An 18,753-nucleotide genomic window follows, 5' to 3' on the forward strand; every position below is an offset into this window, starting at 1 on the left:
ATACAGCTCATTTGCTCCTTGCTTGGAGTGTTAACCCAGCTTCAGTCAGTTCCTTTAGGTCCCAAGGCAAAATAAGGCCTCGTCTACACTCGGGAATAGCAAACCGTGGCCAGACGTTATTGTAGTTGCCTTGATATCGACCATTAAGGTCTCAGTTATGCTGGAAAATTGCATCACATAAGAAAATAGGTGAGCACCTTGTCTAACACGATGTTCAAGGCTATTTAGAGTGACTGTGGGTAAAGATAGGTGCATTTAAAACTCATGTGAGCTGCTGGTAGTTTTATGAGATGGATAGGAAGGTTAACCACAAGCCATTAACACAGTTTTAGGGCTTGTCTACACTCCGCAGCTTTTAGCGACTGTTGCTAAAAGTCAGCATGCATGAACGCTATTTTGCAGTATTTTGTCGGCACTTTTATGGACAAACTACTTCCAGCCCCGCAAGCGGCATACTCTTGGTCAGCAGGAGAGTGCTTCTGCCGACAAAGCCACATTCACACGGCTGCTCGCATCGGCAAAACTTTTGTCTTTCGTGGGGGAGGGGGGAGGCTTTTTAAAGTACTCGTGAAAAACAAAAGTTTTGGCGACAACTGTGCAGTGTAGACATACCCTTAATCATGACTTTCCTTGTCATGGCTAGTAGCCAAGATGGTCAGGGATCCAACCCCGTGCTCTGGTTGTCCTTACGCCTCTGACTGCCAGATGCTGGGACTGGACGACAGGGGATGGATCATTCACTAATTGACCTGTTCTGTTCATTCCCTCTGAAGCATCTGGCACCAGTCACTGTTGGCAGACAGGATACTGAGCTACCTGGACCATTGGTCTGACCCAGTCTGGCTGTTCTTATGACCATACTAAGTGCATTTAACACTGTCTTAATAACTACTCACACATTTTGTATTTGTATTAGAGTAGGCCTAGAGCCCTCCATCATGGATCAGGGCCCTATTGTGCTAGGTGCTATGCAAACACAAAGAGACAGTCCCTGTCCTGAACAGCACACAATCTAAACAAAAGACAACAGGTGGAGAGAGCTACCATGCTTTCTAAGACGATGTAATTTCCCAGCATAGACAAGGGGTTGAAATTGTCAAAAAACACTTAAGTGATTTAGGACCTTAAATCCCAATGATTTTCAATGGGACTTTGGGCTCCTAAGGGCCCAAGTCTCCCTTGAAAACGGGAGTTACGGCCCTAAATCCTTTAGGAAGTTTTGAAAATTTTACTCAAGGCCTCATACAATGTTAGACACTCAGGTTGAGATTTTCAAAGCTGCTTAAAGAATCCAGATGCCCAGTTCCCATTCTTTGCTGCTTAGAAAAGGGCAGGGGTCAGTACCAATGTTGCTACATACATTGCCGGCCACTAATGACTTAACAGGAGCGATTCTTGAGGGCTCACAAAGTTGAGATTCATAACTCCGAGGGCAAGTATCACCTCTCTCATTTCACAAGTGGTTGAATACGTAAAGGGATCTGAGATGACTTGCCTAAGCTCACAACAGATGACAGCCAGAGCCAGGAATAGAACCCAGGAGTCCTGACTCCCATGGGCCTCTCCGCTGAACCATACTGCTGTTAGTTCATGGTAGTGACCAAAAATACAACCATAGACATGCTGGGGGTTGGAGTTGGATAAGCATCCAAAAGGCTGTAATGCATCATCAAAGCCTGTCTGAACTACCTTTCGAGTCTACAAAGCTGAGACTCAGGCATGGTCTGCTCTACAAAGTTAGGTCGATTTAAACCATCTTGCGTCGACCTAGTGGTGCATGTGTCCACAATTCACTTGGTCTCCTGCCGACGTAAGTGGCCTGTTGTGGTGACACGGTAACACCACCTCCCTGAGCGACGCTGAGCCCTGGTCGATGAACAGAAACTGGTACAGTGCAAGCGTAGACACTGCGTTACCTATGTCGACCCTCACAGCTCACCAGCAGCTGTCCCACAATGCTTGACCGCTCCGGTCACAGTCGTTAACTCCACTGCCCAGGGGCAACTAGAAGCCCTTCCTCCCCCTTAAAATCCCATGCATTTTGAAAAGCCTTTTCCCGAATGCCCTAGCAGCTCTCCACTGTTGTGTGCAACTGCCAAGCCGACAGGGGACAGCTATGGATCAGTCGTAGAAATGTGGACGTCCACAAGCATATTTCACGTGAGATGCAGGAAAAGGGGTATGACAGCGGAGCAGCAGCAGCGCCATGTAAAAGCCAATGAACTGAGGCCGGCCATATCAGAAGGCCAGGGAGGCCAACAGACAATTCGGTGGCGCATTGCAGACTGCTGCTTTTACAAAGAGCTGCATGCCATACTTGGCGGAGACCCCATCATCATCCCGCAGACCATGGGGGATACCTCCAAGAAGTCCAAGATGCAGACCCCGCCATGAAGAGTGAGGACAAGGATGAGGAGGAAGGCGAGGAGGATAGGGGACATGCGACCGCAGGGTCCAGCTATGCCGTTTGAGACTCCACCACAGTCCAGTCAGTCTCGGCAGTCAAGTATGAGTGAGCCCGTTGCAAGGGAAGGAACCTTGGATAAGTATATAAATGTGTTTCCAATTATAATGATGTACTGATGGTGCCCCCTGGGACACTGCGCCCCATATTCTTCATTGAGAGATTGTTATGATATGAATATGGCATAACTAAGATATGTTTTATGCAAGATGGATCATGTGAGGTATTGGAAAGGTTATAATATACTGACTATGATTATCCTATTGTATGCATGTATCATTTTTGTATCTAAAGTTAGGAATATGGCCTATGTATCAATTTCAAAAGTGTTTGCCCACTAGACAAAATGCAGTCAGTCAGGCTGATTAGTGGATGGGCCATTAGAGAGAACAATAGGACTTTGACAATGCTAATCTCCCACCTTCCTGAGGATTTATGGCTGCTTTGACACTGCAGGGTCATGTGATCATGTCACCTGGTATTGGACTCCATCTTGGACTGCTAGCATTTTTCCACAAATGGGGTGGGGATTAAACTGGGAAACAAAGGATTCCCGCCATATGTAAATCCTATTTAAGGCAGGGAAGTGAGTTAATCAGGGTCAGTTCTTCACTGAATCCCCGCCCAAGATGACTGCTGAAAACAGTGATCTGGGGAAGAAAGGACTGGACCCAGACTAGAAGGTGTCTGGCCTGTGAAAGGAATACCTGGAGTTCTAAGCTACAAGCAAGAGCAATTTGTCTTCAAGAAACTCTGCAACCTGCTTAAAACAACATTTAGGGTGAGAAATTACTACTTGTAGCCAGTTTCTTTAGTGTATTAATCTCAGTTTTCATGTTTGCTTTATTTGCTCAGGAATCTACTTAGATCTGTTCGTTATCCCTTATAATCACTTAAAATCTATCCTTTGTGGTTAAGAAACTTGTCCTTTTCCCCCTCTAAACCAGTTTGTGCAATTCATAACTGGGGGGCAAAAATCTGTGCATCTCTTCCTCCCCATTGAGGGAGGGAGTGAATGTCATGAGCTTGCGCTGTACTGTTTTCTGTGCAGTGCAAGACAGGACAATTTGGGGTTTACACTCCAGAGGGGGTGTGCATTTGAGAACTGGGCAATCCCCGAGCCGAATCTTCCCACTCTGAGCTGATCTCAGGGTCTGTGTCTTTCTGCAGCTGGGTGTGGCCCTACCTGCACTTCTGCTGGAGGAGGCCTGAGGGCCTGGCTCAGTAGAACAGTGTAAGGGAACCCAGACTGGTGGAATCGGCAGGCTCTGTGGTGCCCCGGTACATCGGGTGGTACCCCCCGGGGGGGGGGGGCAACGCATCACACCCCCAACTTAACAAGACATGGCTATCGACTTTTCACTAATGTACTCATACTAGAAAAGGCAATGGTACAACAAAGGGAGGTAGCATTGCTATCTCCTTTTCTTTCCTCTGTAGAGTGAGGCAGGGGAAGGAGGACATAATGAGCAGTTTGTTTAGGGGCACGGGGATGTCCCTTGAATCTTCCTGAGAGATCTCAATGACACTTTCCTGGAGGTACTCTGCCATCCTCTCCCAAAGGTCTCTAGGGATGGCTGCCTTATTTCTTCCTCCACTGTCAGACACTTTCTCATGCCAGTCAGCGATAACTTCAGCAAGCATCATTGCAGAACACACACTAGCAGCACGCGGGCCCAGTCAGCTTTGGGACACCAGCAGCAGCTGTGCTCTCTCTGACTTTGTCACCCTCAAGAGTGAGAGATCAGCTGAAATCACCACAATTGGTGGAAAAGGGTGCCAGGATTCCATGCCATTGCCCTATTCTCATAGTTTCACGCAGCTGAGCAGTTTCCCTCCTCATTTCCCTCGCCCCTGGCAGGCCGTATGCCCCAGGGCCGGTGCCATGAACGGCGCCGTGCACAAACTCTCCAAAGCAGAAGTGACAAGAAGCAGGTCTGGTGTAAAACCTTACGGGAGCAAGGGAACAAAGAGTTCTGAACCTTAACTTTCGCTTTCCGTTGCGACTATACTGACAATGGAACCTCGGGGTGTTTTATCCACAGCGGCTGCCGCTAGGGCCTTGCGAGGTTCCCCCTCCACATCCGCAGAATGCCTGAGCCGGAGGAAGAGGAGAAAGAGGAGGACTCGGGATGACATGTTCAGCAGGATCCCACAAGCCAGTGTCGCAATCGGACCATAAGCAGAGGCCTAGAGGATGACTATTTCAGACAATCTGGAGAAGGAATAAGCGGACAGGAGAAAGGTGCAGGAAAAGGAGAGGGAGATGCAGCAAACACAGATGCTGCAGACTCTTGTGGAGCTACAGCTTCAACAACCTTCCTTTGCAGTCCATAGAGAACATTTTACACCTGCTGCCCACACAAAATAGCCCCCGTGCCCTCCCCAGTTACTTGGGCCGGGCAGAGGATTTGCCAATAGGCAAGAAATGGGGTCCGATCAGCGGAGATGATGCAGTGCGGTTGTCACATGTGAACCACAAATGCTGGAGACATAAAATACCCAGCACCCAGAACCTTTTGATTTGTTTTTTAAATAAAAGAATGTATGTGACTCAGTTTCCCCTCCTCCCCTGTATTGTTACCCACTGGGTATGAAGGGGTTAATTTCTTTCTTGAAAGAAGACCAGCAATGGAGTGGGAGGAAGTCACCTAAAGCATGAATGAATTACAAGGAACTAAATTCACTGGGGAGTAATTAATGCAAATCCCTACAAGGTAAACAAGTCTGCAGAAGTACCGACCTCTGGGGGAAACTGCATGGCATGGTTTTGAGCATGTTCAAGAGGCCCAGAAAACAAAGAAATGAAATGATCCAAGAACCCCTGCGACTGCTGTGACCAAGGGGGACTGACCCTGCAGGAAGGCTCTGAAGTAGAGCTGGTTGGAAAATATTCATCAGAATACCAGGTGGAAAAAGTCCTTTTTGCAAAACTGAAGTTTTCCACGGGCAAAAAGTGAAACTGACAAAAGCTTCCCAGGAGGGCTGCCAGGCTGAGCACTCTTTGCCCCTCCCACAGCTCTTGTTGATTTCATTTCCAAAGTCCAAGTCCTGGCAGGCAGGCGAGAAGCCGAAAAATGCCTTTCAGATCTCCCAAAAAAGGTTTTTTTTCTTGAAAGTCCTTCTTGCAAAAAGCTTCACAGATTTGACTTTTTGTCCATGTTTGGGGTGCATTTTTTTTTAAAACGTGGTACATTTCACGGGAAGGGATTTCCATTTTCCAGCCAGCTCTAGTTGGAAGGATTTTGAAACATGACAAAGATGAGTGACACCTGGAATGACAGATGACAGGTCTGACTATAAGCTAGGTTTTTGTTTTTAAGATATGTTTTTTCCTGTAATGCTTTTATTCTAAGTACGTCTCTTGCTTTCTCAAGGCTGGTTGGTCACTGGTTATCCCTGTCGTAGCCCCTGGAAGCGGACAGGAGGGCAAGTACTGAACTAAACTCAGACTTGCTGAAGTGGTCAGAAGGACAGGAGGAATTGAAACCTAAATCCTCCCCAGTCTGGGGAGAGAAGAACATGATTTCCACCCTCAAAAAGGTGATAGCTTAAGGTCTGGCATGCCCACGAGGAGGCCACGAAGGGATCAGAGGTACAGTTACCTCATGGAGACATCCCTCACCCCAACCCCAGCCAGCGCATGATCAGCCCTTGCCATATTTCTCAACTGTGCCATGCTCTACTAGCAAAGGGGAGAAATGGGTTAATTCCAGCTGTCACATGCGTGTATCACAAACTGGGAAGGAAATAGATTAGCCTCTTATCTGCTACAAAGAGTTAATAAAAGCAGCTCACAGCTCCAGAGACAGCAGGAGGGGAAAGCTGTTTCCTTTCTTAACAGCAGAGCGAAGTGTCAATACAAGGCGAGTTTCATTACCGGAGTTTCTGGCTTCATTTCTTTTCTCTAACCCACCCAGGCAGTGAATAAACACCGATGGTCCCTGCTTCCCAAATGCCTTTTAATACACACAGGGAGGGCTGAATAAATGTGGGTCCCTTGTGAATTACGAGTCTTGGTGATATTAACGGCTCTATAATGCTGCTAAACTGTATTCAACTGGAGTTCAACATTTCTCACTCTCCCCAATGTGAGGACAAAAAAAAATATTGCTGTGGAAAGACTTTTTGTTGTTTGTTTGTACAGCGCTTACAGGAGCATTCGGCATGAAAGCCAAGGAAAAAATCAAGTTACATTCCATAGCGCCTCTTTCCCAGGTGACTTTCACCACAAATTTATATATAAAAGATCCCCATAGGGTAGCATTAACTTGATGAAAACAATGCAAACATGAATACTCACCACAAGCTTCATTTGATTTATGCTCATATAGTGACAGCACCATCCCTAGCAGAGAGCTAAATCTAGGCAGTTAGAGGGGCCTGGTTCACTAGACTGCTGGCTTGATATGGAGAGTTTGTGTGACTAAATCACAGGTTTAAACATCAGCCTCACTTTCCCAAGCGCCCACGTGTGGAGTAAGACAAGGGCGAGCGATAGCAGCCTCAGGCTTTGTATTTGCATCGGCAGCAACAAGCACCTTGGAAGGGTGATTAAACCCAGCGTGTGCAGGAAGTTTCTTACTCACCGATCCTCAGGGAGTGGGGGCTGGCGGCGATCTTCATTAGCCACACCAGAAGGAGCACCAGAGGCGCCAAGACCCGGGGCATCTTCTATAAATCCTCATGGAGCCCTGTGGTGGTCTGGGCATGACATAACTCTGCAAAGAGGGAACGTTGCGCTGTTAACGACACCAGCCGTGGAACCAACATTGCTTGCAAAAAGCATCCCAATTGAAGGGGACAGTTCCTCTTGCCTCCCACAACCAGACAGAAACAGGGAAAGAATGACAATGAGCCAGGTCCACTAACTACACATCCCCGACCCACCAGCCACGCCCCTGATTGCTACTCCCCAACCCAGGTTCAAGGCCCAGCTTCCCACCTCCAAAATCCAACCCAGTATCTCCATTAAAAGATGAGTGGTGGAGGAAACACAGAGCAAAACATTATTCTATAAACGGGCACTTCGACCCCTAAATGCCCATATTGGTACCTGCGGAGCAATTCAAGCATCCAGCTACAGGACTAGGCACCTTAACTTATGTGCCAGTGTTTGAAAACAAGAACAAAGGGGTATAAACTGGCCAGCAATAAATCAGAAGGTTTCTAGCCACCAGAGGAGTAAGTTTCTGGAGGAGTAGTGGGGGCAAATAACCTAAGTAGTTTGAAGATGGAGCTTGACAAATTTGTGAATGGGATTATATGATGGGGTTGCCTGTGATAGCAGGGGACTGGACTTGATGACCAAGAAGGTCCCTTCCAGTCCTGTGAAAATTGCATATTACATAAAAATCAAGAGCAAGCGCTTATGCCTTAGGGCTTCTCCTTGCTTCCAGGATTGAGAGATTTTTTGCCCCCTATTTTAATCACGCCTTGAAGAGATCTGAAGATACAGATCTCTCCGAGGGTCACTGAAATGTGGAGCAAAATCTCACAATCATGGAAGCAAGGAGAGACGGCCTAAGGCTCTTGTAGATCACCACAGCCAGAGGACATGTTTTTAAAGCTGTCACCTAGAAAACAGACCTAGCCAAGCGATGACCACTCCACTGCTCCAAGCCCTGGTTTGGGAACAAAGCTCTGGTGACTCCACTGCCCTTTGCTTGAACTGGTGGTGGGCAGTGTGCTTCTATCATTAAGCCTGATGTGCTAGTTATCTGTCACAATCAGACAGATTCATACAGAGTCAGAAACATACATGGTGCTTTTACACTTGGGGAGTCAGACATGGCCCCAGCCCTGAAGAGCTTTCAGTTTAAATGGGACAAGACACTGGTCGGCAAGACTGGAGCAGCGATGGGGAAGAGACCGTTAATGACGGGAAGGGCAAGAAGGACTGCTTGGAGGAGGAGAGGGGAAACACTGCATAGGTGAGAGGAAGGTGAGACCATGACAGAAGGGGAAACAGAACCCTTTGCTGCTACATAGCTCTGGGATCCAGGGAGCTGCCAGACAGCCAGAGGGCTGGAGTGGTGTGAAATGACAAATGAGGGACAAGAAAGGAAAATAGGACCAAGGTGGCAGTGATCTTCTATAAGAACCTTCCTCTGAGGGCTTCAGCAAAACCCATTCACTGCAGCGGAGCTGACAGCATGCACGCACCCAGGCGGGGCCTGGCAGGATCACGCTCACAAGCAAGAAGCTTCCTGGCTTCTCTCTGGGTGGAGATGGGGGACTTTCAGCTTTGAATTCGGTGCAGATCTAAGAAAGCATCTGCACTGCTCAGATAATTCATGGGTGAGTTAAGCTGTTCCCACTGCAGAGATTAAGCAGAGGATTGACCTCCGGGAGACATTTCCAAGCACATCACTACCAGGTGGGGGACTGTAGGAACGAGGGGACATGGAGACATTCACCCAGGTCTCTGATTTTAATCTACCTTAGGCCACCAGGTCAAACCCACCCCAGCTTGGTAATGGCTGGAAGCTGTTACCATCTGATGGCAGCTTGGAGACCTGAGAGAAACCAGCTGGTGGGTCTCAGTGGGAAAAGAAAAAGACACTAACCACCTGGCCCCCTTGCCGGCACTCCCAGCAGAGCCACCTAGAATTCAATGGGCCACGGAGGCTGTAATGAACTCCCATCCTTAAACGGGGACCAAAGTCCAGACACACCTGGCCAAGGGTGCGTGGGGGAAGCGTGCATTACTCGTTCCGACGCAGCATCTGTTGTGTGGCTGAGTAGTGATTCCAGGATTGTGCACCTTGGCATGAGCATTAAATTCAATGGCCCCCTTGTCTATTACAGAAACTCTAGGAGCTAGCACAGTACGAATAACTAGCCAGCTGGGATTGTCATAAACTCTCAGCTAATCTCCACCTGGCAAGCCAACGGTAGTGATTTGAGAACTCTGCGCTAATAGGCGCATGGGTGCTCAGAGCGCCTAAGGAACCACTGCAAATCTCACTCCCTTCCCGCACAACTCACCCCCCCAGTCACAGCTGTCTCCAGGCCACTCTGAGACTGCAGCAGGGGGACCCTGGATGAGATACAATTCAGCTCTGATTCAGCAGAGTACCAAACTTAACTTTAAGCACTTGATTAAGCCCCAGGGAAGTCAATGAGAGCTGAACACATGCTCAAAGTGAAGCACACACATTAAATGCTCTGCTGAACGGAGGCCTTTAGGTACTTCATTGCTGTGGCTAAATCCTACCCTCTGCAGCCAGCCTTGCTATGAGCCTTCATAGCACCCAGGGGCTGGGGTGAACGACTGCTCCCCTATCCAGGCTCCTGAGCAGAAGCGAAGCTGTTCAACGGCCCCTACTGCTCCTCTAAGCAACCACATGTGGGGTAACTAATGGCCGATCCATGTCCCACTACTGACCATCCATTGGGTGGGGTTGCATGAGAAGCCCCAACAGAGTCATACGTGAGCTCCCCAAACCACGCCCACCCCTAGGAAGTGGAGCTGCATTTAGAGCCCTTCTGTGTCATGGAGAAGGGGACAGGATATTCGCCCAAGGGCAGCATTTGCAGAGCACTTCCTCCTGCTCCTGCTATTCTGTGCTTCTCACCTGCCGTCCTGGCAAGAAACAAAAACTGGGGGGGGGGGGGAAGAAAAAATACAGCAACGATGGTGCAAAACAAAAATTTTTTTTTTTAATATCTCAGATCATTCCCAATGGTCATTAAGAACTGCCCGCCACATTCACAGCAGAAACAGAACTTTAAAGGGAAAGAAAACGATAGAAAAAAAGGAAAACAATCAATATTTCCCACAACATTTTGCAAAGCAGCCAGTGCTCTTACAATTAATCCACCTGCTGCAGACAGACGCAATTACTATATCATCTCTTAGCCACAAACATGAGGAAACTAGGATAAAGAACCGTGGTTCCTCCGCTCCACACACTCTGATCTCTTGTCACTTCAATGAAACGACATCTCTTCCAGTAAACACCAGTACAGGGGTCGGCAACCTTTCAGAAGTGGTGTGCCGAGTCTTCGTTTATTCACTCTAATTTAAGATTTCACCTGCCAGTAATACCTTTTAATGTTTTTAGAAGGTCTCTTTCTGCAAGTCTATAATACAGAACTAAACTATTGTTGTATGTAAAGTAAATAAGGTTTTTAAAATGTTTAAGAAGCTTCATTTGAAATTAAATTAAAATGCAGAGCCCCCTGGACCTGTGGCCAGGACCCGGGCAATGTGAGTGCCACTGAAAATCAGCTCGGGTTCCGCCTTCGGCACGCGTGCCATAGGTTGCCTACCCCTGCACTAGTAGTAGATCTCACAGCTACTCTCCACATAGAGGGCATCACGGCTCACTCGGACACAGACTTATTGAGTATCACTTACTGCTGGAGCCATGCAGGAGGAGCTGTGCAGGAGGAGCTGGGGGCAGTCAGAGGAAGTGGTTCATTCTAGTAATTGAACGGGCACCACTATTGGAGAAGAGGTGTTTTTCATAGGCCTCATTAACAGCTCCATAGAGAGATTATAGCTTATAGGTGAAACTACTGTCCCTTGCACTGATGATGTTATTTCCATTGGCAAAAATGCCCTTAAAATACTAACTTTGAGTATTCCATCCAGTCATTCATTTGACCCACCTCCAACCCACTGGGAAATATATTTCCTCTCATCTGGTTTCTCTACTGCATGGGGCCAAATTCTGAAGTCTGGACAGAGGCAAAATTTTTAATCTGCCTTTGAAATCATGGAGAGTTTTGTGGGAGAAAAGACAAAACTTTTGGCTGGTAATTTCATAATACCTGGAGCTGATTCTTACCATGCTAGCTCTCAATTTCCTGCTCCGCCAGAGACTTCCTGTGTGACCATGGGCAAGTCCCTTAGCTGCTCCTTGACTCAGTTTCCCATCTGTAAAATGAGGATAATATCCCTGCCCTACTTCCCAGGGGAGCTGGGAGGAGAAACACATTAAAGATCATGAAGCACTTTGAGATCTAATGATGAAAAGCATTACATAAGAGATTGCAGGTGGGGAAATATAATATCTTATATCACACCTTGTTATTGTTCCCATTTTAAAGATAGGGAACTGAGGCAAAAAGAGACAAAATGACTTGCCCAGGGTCTCATAGAAATTTAATGACAGAGCCAGATCTCCGGCTAGTGCCCCTAACTACTGGACCATCCTTCCTCTCATTCCATTCAAACCTTCCTATGTGCAAACTGGGGCCAGGATTTTCAGAAGAGACTTAGCCCCAGATCCTGCAAGGTTTTCAGGCACCTAGCTCCCTTTAAGGAACTCCAAATCACTGAAGCCCACACCCTCAGTGTTTGGGTATTCAGTGTGAAACATTATAAAGGGTCTGAGATTTGCAGAAGGCAGGTGGCCAGCACATTCTGAAAATCAGACCCTTTTAAGGTGCCTCATGTTGGTCTCCCAGAACCCTGGGCCCCCTATAATCACTGCTCCCCTTCTGAAAATCCGGCCTTAAGGATTTTTTGTTTTGTTTTGGTGACCACTGCAGAACACTAGCAGGGATCGGAGAGCTCTAAAAATGCTACGCATATGGTAAACCTGTTCCTGAGAAGTGTTTGCAACAGTGGAATCAGACTGCGGAACAACGTATCATTTGAGCATTTTGAAGCCGTTATTTCAAAACTTTCCAGGTTATTGACAAAACAGCAGGATCAAGTCAAATTTACTCACATTGGTATTACAGCCAGACATGTGGAACTGGCTCACTCTCGCCCCACTACAGACACGCACGCGGGCACAGTTTCTCACACCTATTCTGCATGAAAATAAAACAAGATCTTGAGAAACAAGGAGAACCTGTAACTCTCATGGACTCTGAGGGCATCCAGAACCTTGCAGGACTGGATCTAAAGCTATCTGAGAAGCCCTGTGATTTCTTGCATTGCTTCCTCAATTCAGATGCAGTGATGCTCTGAGCAACCCCCTCATTCCCTGCACAGGATGCCAGACTGGTATTTTCCTTTATATAGAGAGATATGCCTTTCTCAGAGAACTGGAAGGGACCGTGAAAGGTCATTGAGTCCAGCCCCCTGCCTTCACTAGCAGGACCAAGTACTGATTTTGCCCTAGATCCCTCTAAGTGGCCCCCTCAAGGATTGAACTCACAACCCTGGGTTTAGCAGGCCAATGCTCAAACCACTGAACTATCCCTCCCTTCTCACCCACTCCCTCTGTATGACCAACGCAGCCTAGGGGAGAGAGAGAGATACTCTAAATACCTTTTCTATCTGAGATGCAATAGAGAAACTTGGCAATTGCTAGTTCCCCCACTACAGATCTTTAGCAGTCTCCCAGCCATTGACACTTCAGCTGCCTGTTTATTCCAAACAGCAACCAATCACAAGGTACATTGTACCAGAAACTAGCATAAGTATTGGAAGCTTCTTCACTGCACTGTCATCTTTAACGCGTCACCTGAGTTTCCACCCAACTCCCCCACCCCCACCCATCCATCCTCTTTCTCTCGCTCACTCTCTTCTTCTATGGCCTGCGTCTCATCTTCCTCCCCGGCCTTCACATTGGTGGCTGTCAGTGGCATTTGGGAAGCAGACCTCTAGGAACCAGCAGGGCATTGTTGCATGATTCAGTCCCAGAGACTTGTCAGCCTTTGTTAAATGGAATGTAAGGGATCAAGAGCTCTAAAGTGGAAGCAAATCGGGTTTGTCAGGGATGCAACAGTAGCCATGTTGCAAAACACGATGAAAAGTGAAAAAACAAATCCCTCTATCAAGGTGCTGGCCCAGCTCCCCTGATGGAGAAAGCAGCAAAATGGAGCTGCTTAGCCTATGACAATGCCCCCATCTCTGTACCCTTCCCTCCTTAATAACAGCTTACATTTCTCTCATTGCCAAAATCCTTTAGTGAGTTCCCTTTGGGAAACAATCCAAAGTGCCAGCTAGTCAACAGCTAACACTTTTCATCCACCACAGAAATGCAGTCAACTCTGGGGAAGAACACACCAGTATGTTAATGGTGCCCAATGACACTTAGATGAGGGCAGGGTATGAAGAAGGTTGTCACAGCCAATCGAAGCGGTGGGGGGGGGGATTCAGTTATAAAGTATCCACATTGGAAATTGGCGGAGATGCCTAGCTCTTATATAGCACTTTCCATCAGTAGTTCGCAAAGTGATTTACAAAAGGAGGCCAGTCTCGTTATCCCCATTTTACAGATGGGAAAACTGAGGCATAGAGCGATGAAGCAACTTGCCTATGGTCACCAGCAGGACAGTGCCAGAGCTGGGACTCTAACCTAGATCTCCCGAGTCCCAGTCCAGTGCCCTATCCACTAGGTTATCATTCCCCCTATCTTGAAAAAAGTTGCCCGGGATCATAAACGAACAGGAGGCAATCTCATTTTCCATCTCCCCAAGAGTGCAGCTGTGCAGGGGTGGCTTCTGGATCTGCGTGTTTGCTAATTGAATAACCAGCAGCAGAGATCTGGGGGAGAGTCAGATCATCGGCCATACGGCGGTGACCTCCAGGCCACCTCCACGGCTTGCAGCCGAATGCCATCTGGGTTTGGTGAAAGGGCAGAATGCAGGAGTCACAGGGAAGCTGCTGCCTCAGCGTCACCAGCCTGGAGTTCATAGTTAAAAGCTACACGATAAACTCATGGCACGTGCTGTGCTTGGCTACGAAACCAGCAGGGTTGTAATTACCTAGAACATGGAGCACAGAGGGATGCTGTGGTCACCTAACGTTATCCACAGCTAGGAACAACTTCCCAGTGCTTTGATTGCTAGCGTGGAACAGCTGGCAGGGAGAGAAAGGTACCTTGGTGTTTGCCAAAAGGCAGACGCTGAGCAATCACCCCCCTCCTCCACACACTGTGCACACACATCCCCCATCTGGATCATATGCTTTGACGTGCCCAGAGAAAGCAACACAAGAACCCTTCCTCCTCCCCACCCCCCACCCCCACGGCTAGATCCATGCAACTGAAGGTTAGGAGCAGACAGAAAAGCAGCAAGAACCTCTCTCTTAGTCAGACAGCACCAGGGTGTCGCACTGCCATTTAGGAAGGCAAACAAGAGCCTTGCGAGGCGTCTGCAGCAGATTGTTAGAGCTGCCCTTTCCTCCCAGCCTTCCGAGCCCACCTCCCTCCCCTGCTCAAAATTCGCGCGCTCGCTTAATTGAGACACAAAAAAGTAGCAAGCGCTGCTCCTCACTTCCCTGCCCTGGGAAGTTCATTTTGCCTGAGCTGAAAAGTTCCCCATTCTCCCACAATGCTCACTTCTTTGCTGCTGCGAAGTCTCTCTCTCTCTGTAGCAGTGTAGCCAGTTACAGAGCACCCTGTCCCTATTAGCCCCCTCCAAGCACTCCATCTCTTTCCTGTTGTGACTCCCAGCATCCCTTCCTGGGGCCGTTTTAATAGCAACTAAAGTCCTTGGTCACAAATCCAAGCAATCCTCAATGCGTCCTCAACATAAAGTCCGACATTGTGACGTGATCGTTCATACTTCACTCCGGCTCCGCAGCCACCTCCAGGGCTCTTTCTCCGGCAGTCTGCTCTGGCCGGAGCTCAGCCTTCTGGCCCGGCTTCCTTCACCTATTAGTGTGTTCTGATTCTGGAGCTTCTCTTCACCACACCACGCTGCAGACCCTTGCTGCCTTTTAATAGCTGCATTACCTGGTTCCCCACAGGTGGGACTCATCTTGTCATCAACGCTGGCTTGGCCCCAGGCTGTTACAGTCGTTCCCATACATCTGCATTTTAATGCCATGAAATACATGTTCCACGCAGGTTTGCTTGGCAGAAGGCTTCAGGGCTGGGGTGGGGCATTTGTTAACAAACCACATGCTCACCTACTAAGAGGGCATCCATCCCAATAACGCAGACATGCTTCCACAGCAAAGATGAGGGGGGAAATAAATTCCCTTGTCTATGGCCAATTGGGGGGAAAACGCCTTTAGGATTGTTCTGATCCTCTTTTCTCCATTGAGCAAGAAGAGGAAAAGTGAATGCATACAAGAAATGGCTGCACTAATCCTTCTATCCATGGAGAACGTGACCCGCAAGCTTCCTAGAAAGAGACAGATGGCCTTTTTAGAGTCTCTGTCCATGGTCCTGAGGCTTTCCCCCAGCCAGCAAGTTTGCAGGGAAGCCACATGTACCTCCTTTGCAAAAGCTTTCATCTGTAGCACTGAAGACATTCCAAGACTATAAGGAACCCTGGAAAGCAGATAGCTGTTTGAAGCACAGAGCATCTGCTATTGTTTTAGGTCATGATACTCCAACATCCTTAAGAATATGACCCTGCCAGATAGAGAGAGGTCAGGTGGAAGATGTGTCTCATAAATCACTTATAGCAGTACATGATCTAAAATCTTTGGCTGCTCTCAGGAGAGGAAGGAAGTGTGGTTTTTGCAGTAAGCACTTCGGCCCAGAGTTTAAAAGGCATTTAGGCATTTCTGCACAGAGTTTTGAAATGCCTGAGTAATTTAGGAGCCCTTATCTCTTTCAAAAGTGATTTAGGCCCTTATGAATCTAAATCCCATTGACTGACTATGGGATTTTGGTTCCTATGTGCCTAAAACCCTCTTCAAACTGGGAGTTAGGCTCCTAAATCAGTTAGACATTGCAACACTGAGTGCAGGAATGCCTAGATACCTTTGAAAATCTGGGGCTTCAGTTATGTAACTTCAGGAGGATGAAATTAAGAGCAACTGTGCTGATGGGATGTTTAGACATTTTTACATCAGATTCGCTTCTCAGAGTTAGCAGCTGCTCCTGAAACTACTTACACATATTTAATTAGCTCTCTTTTATTGTACTAGCCAATACACTTCCCTGTATATGTCGTAGCATCTTTCCGATTTAGTGAGATTTCTGCAGGAAATTTCTTACTCATCACAGCAAAAGCCAGAGGGAGAATAAACTGTTAAACCATAGAAAGCATGTTTGCCTTTTCTACCACTGCTTCTGTCTGGTGGTAAAGATATCCCTGAAAAAGCAGGTGCATCTTCCACGCAGCTCCTTCTATCAGTGGGGCAGAGGACACTCCTGAAAACTGTGCACTTCAGCATGACGGGAAACGAAATTTACCTCCTGCATCAATGCTTCTGTCCACCCAGCCTCCCAGCTCTGGTCTACACTAGGAACTTACATCGGCATACTTACATCTATACCTTGAGAGATGTTGCAAGGCTGACCTAACCCCTGCTGTAGACAGTACTAGGTCAACAGCAGAAATCTCCCATGGACCTTGCTGCACCTCTCAGGGAGGTGGGCTACGCCAACAGGAGAACCCCCCACCTGCACTGAAGCATTACAGCAGCACCGCTGTAGTGGTTTAAGTGTAGACATCAGGAACCAGGCGTGCCTTCTCCATGAAAGCTTTTGTTCCTCCTATTGGAAAACAAAACCCCCACCCACTGTCTGCGGGCTCCCTTCAAAACCAGCAGCAGCTCTGATACTTGGAGATGGCTTTAATCTTCTCCATGCACCTGGGGAGACAACCTCCAGCCCAGGCGTGGCTGCGGTGATGCTGGATCTCTGTGCGTCGCCAGAGGAAGTCTGACACACAGCGAGGAAATGCAGTTTGAGCAAAACTACTGCGACTCTCGCAGCTGAAATAACAAATTCAACAGTTGCAGAACAAGGAGGAATTCTGAAAAATTGTCTGGAAAAATCAGCAAACAACTTAACTGGGTCTTTTTCATTCTTTTGACAGACACAGTGAGTGATTTCCCTTTGCAAAGCTTCATCTGTGGAGAGGTTCAGATTTAAATTAAACTGACAAGATGGAAAGGATCTGAATCAAACTCCAACAGTTGGGCGTAGCTGGGTTTTATTGCGTGGGGTGGGTTTTATATATATTGTGTGGGGTTGGTTTTATATACATTTTTTGGAAGAGACTCTAGTTACAAACCACCCAAAGACACATGTTCAGTGCAACTGAAACTTAAAACTGATACAAGGAAATACATTCTCCCCCACCACACCCACATAAAACACACGAGTCACCTGTGGAACTCATTGCTACTAGATATCATCAGAAGCAAGAGCTTAGCAGGATTCAAAAAAGGATGTGATATGTATACAACTAACAAGAATATGCAGAATTACAAAAGTAAGGATTACAAGAATCCAATAATTTTGCATGGGATCTCAACCCTCATGCTTCATGGCACACACTGACATCTACCCAATGGGGGTCAGGAAGGAACATTCCCTAGAGGCAAGTTATCCCATAAAGGAGGCCTTCTTACACCATTTTCTGAAGCAGTTGGTATTGAACTGGATGGAGAACTCTGCTGATCCAAGCTGGCATTTTCTCTGTTTCTGTAATAACATAGCCCCTTTTAGATTTTGTCAATAATGCATCTTGAAGGGAACACACTGAAGATCCTACTTTACCCCTTTGTCAACCTACACAGTCGCCCTGTGGTTCCTCTCCCTGCATTATCATCACAGTATTTGCACTGTGGCTTGTCAGGAATTAACTCATCTGAGGTGAGAGACAGGTGGGTGGTATCTCCTTCCCCAGGTGTCAGCAGGATAAAAGCACCTTTCTCTCCCTCTCTCTCTATCACATCACAACGAAGACATAGCTGCAGGAAGGGCATTCAGTTAGCACATCTCAGCACTGGAGGAGACGATATGCAGCAGAAGGTGATATTAAAGATAAACACCTGTTGGGCTGAAACATGAAATGGATTTTTTCTCCTCCCCTACAGTGTTGTTTTGTTTGTTTTAATCTCCGCATCCCCCCTCCACACACACACACACACACACCCCTAGCTGTGTTGGTTAGGAGTGTGTGTGGGGGAAAACATCACTCTCCTTTTTGCCAGTATAACTGCCTCTGCACAGGGGCATTCGAACATGAGGTATGAGATGCTCAAGGTGGTGAGGTGCTCAAATGCCGTGATGGGGACCAGGTAACCTGAGATAGCTAGACCAGGGGCACTCAGCATTTTCCAGGTGGCTGCAAGAGGAGCACTGGAGACGTATCCCCCATGCAGAGCCAGAAGAGGAGGAGTGGTGGAAGCTATGACTCAGATACTGTGGTGATGAGTTCAATATGTTCCTAACAGCTCATGCTTCAGGGTTTCAGCTGGCCACCTGCAGTGGTTAGAGAGGGATTCCCCATCTAGCAATATATTCAGGGTGTGGGGGGGGAGAGAGTGTTATTGCTTTCCTCTGAAGCACCAGGGATGGCCAGGGCTGGAGACGGGGCATTGGACAGGATGGGCCAGGGCTCTGAGTGGCACCAAGCACTTTCTTTCTCAATTGCTTGGCTGGCTGGTTCTTGTTCACATGCTCAGG

The 18,753-nt window shown here is 47.6% G+C and overlaps 1 protein-coding gene across 3 annotated transcripts in view; it reads right to left on the bottom strand.

Moving 5' to 3' along the window:
• The window catches only part of GRIK4 (glutamate ionotropic receptor kainate type subunit 4), a 315,293-nt gene that overhangs the window by 203,472 nt on the left and 93,068 nt on the right, over window positions 1-18,753 (bottom strand). For all 3 annotated transcript variants that reach the window (XM_034754418.1, XM_034754417.1, XM_034754416.1), the window contains exon 2: window positions 7,054-7,185. In XM_034754418.1, the coding sequence (XP_034610309.1) occupies window positions 7,054-7,135 (82 nt within the window). In that variant the 5' untranslated portion in view covers window positions 7,136-7,185. The remainder of the gene's footprint in view (window positions 1-7,053; window positions 7,186-18,753) is intronic.

This window comes from Trachemys scripta, chromosome 21 (assembly GCF_013100865.1).
Source record: "Trachemys scripta elegans isolate TJP31775 chromosome 21, CAS_Tse_1.0, whole genome shotgun sequence".
Taxonomy (NCBI): domain Eukaryota; kingdom Metazoa; phylum Chordata; order Testudines; family Emydidae; genus Trachemys; species Trachemys scripta.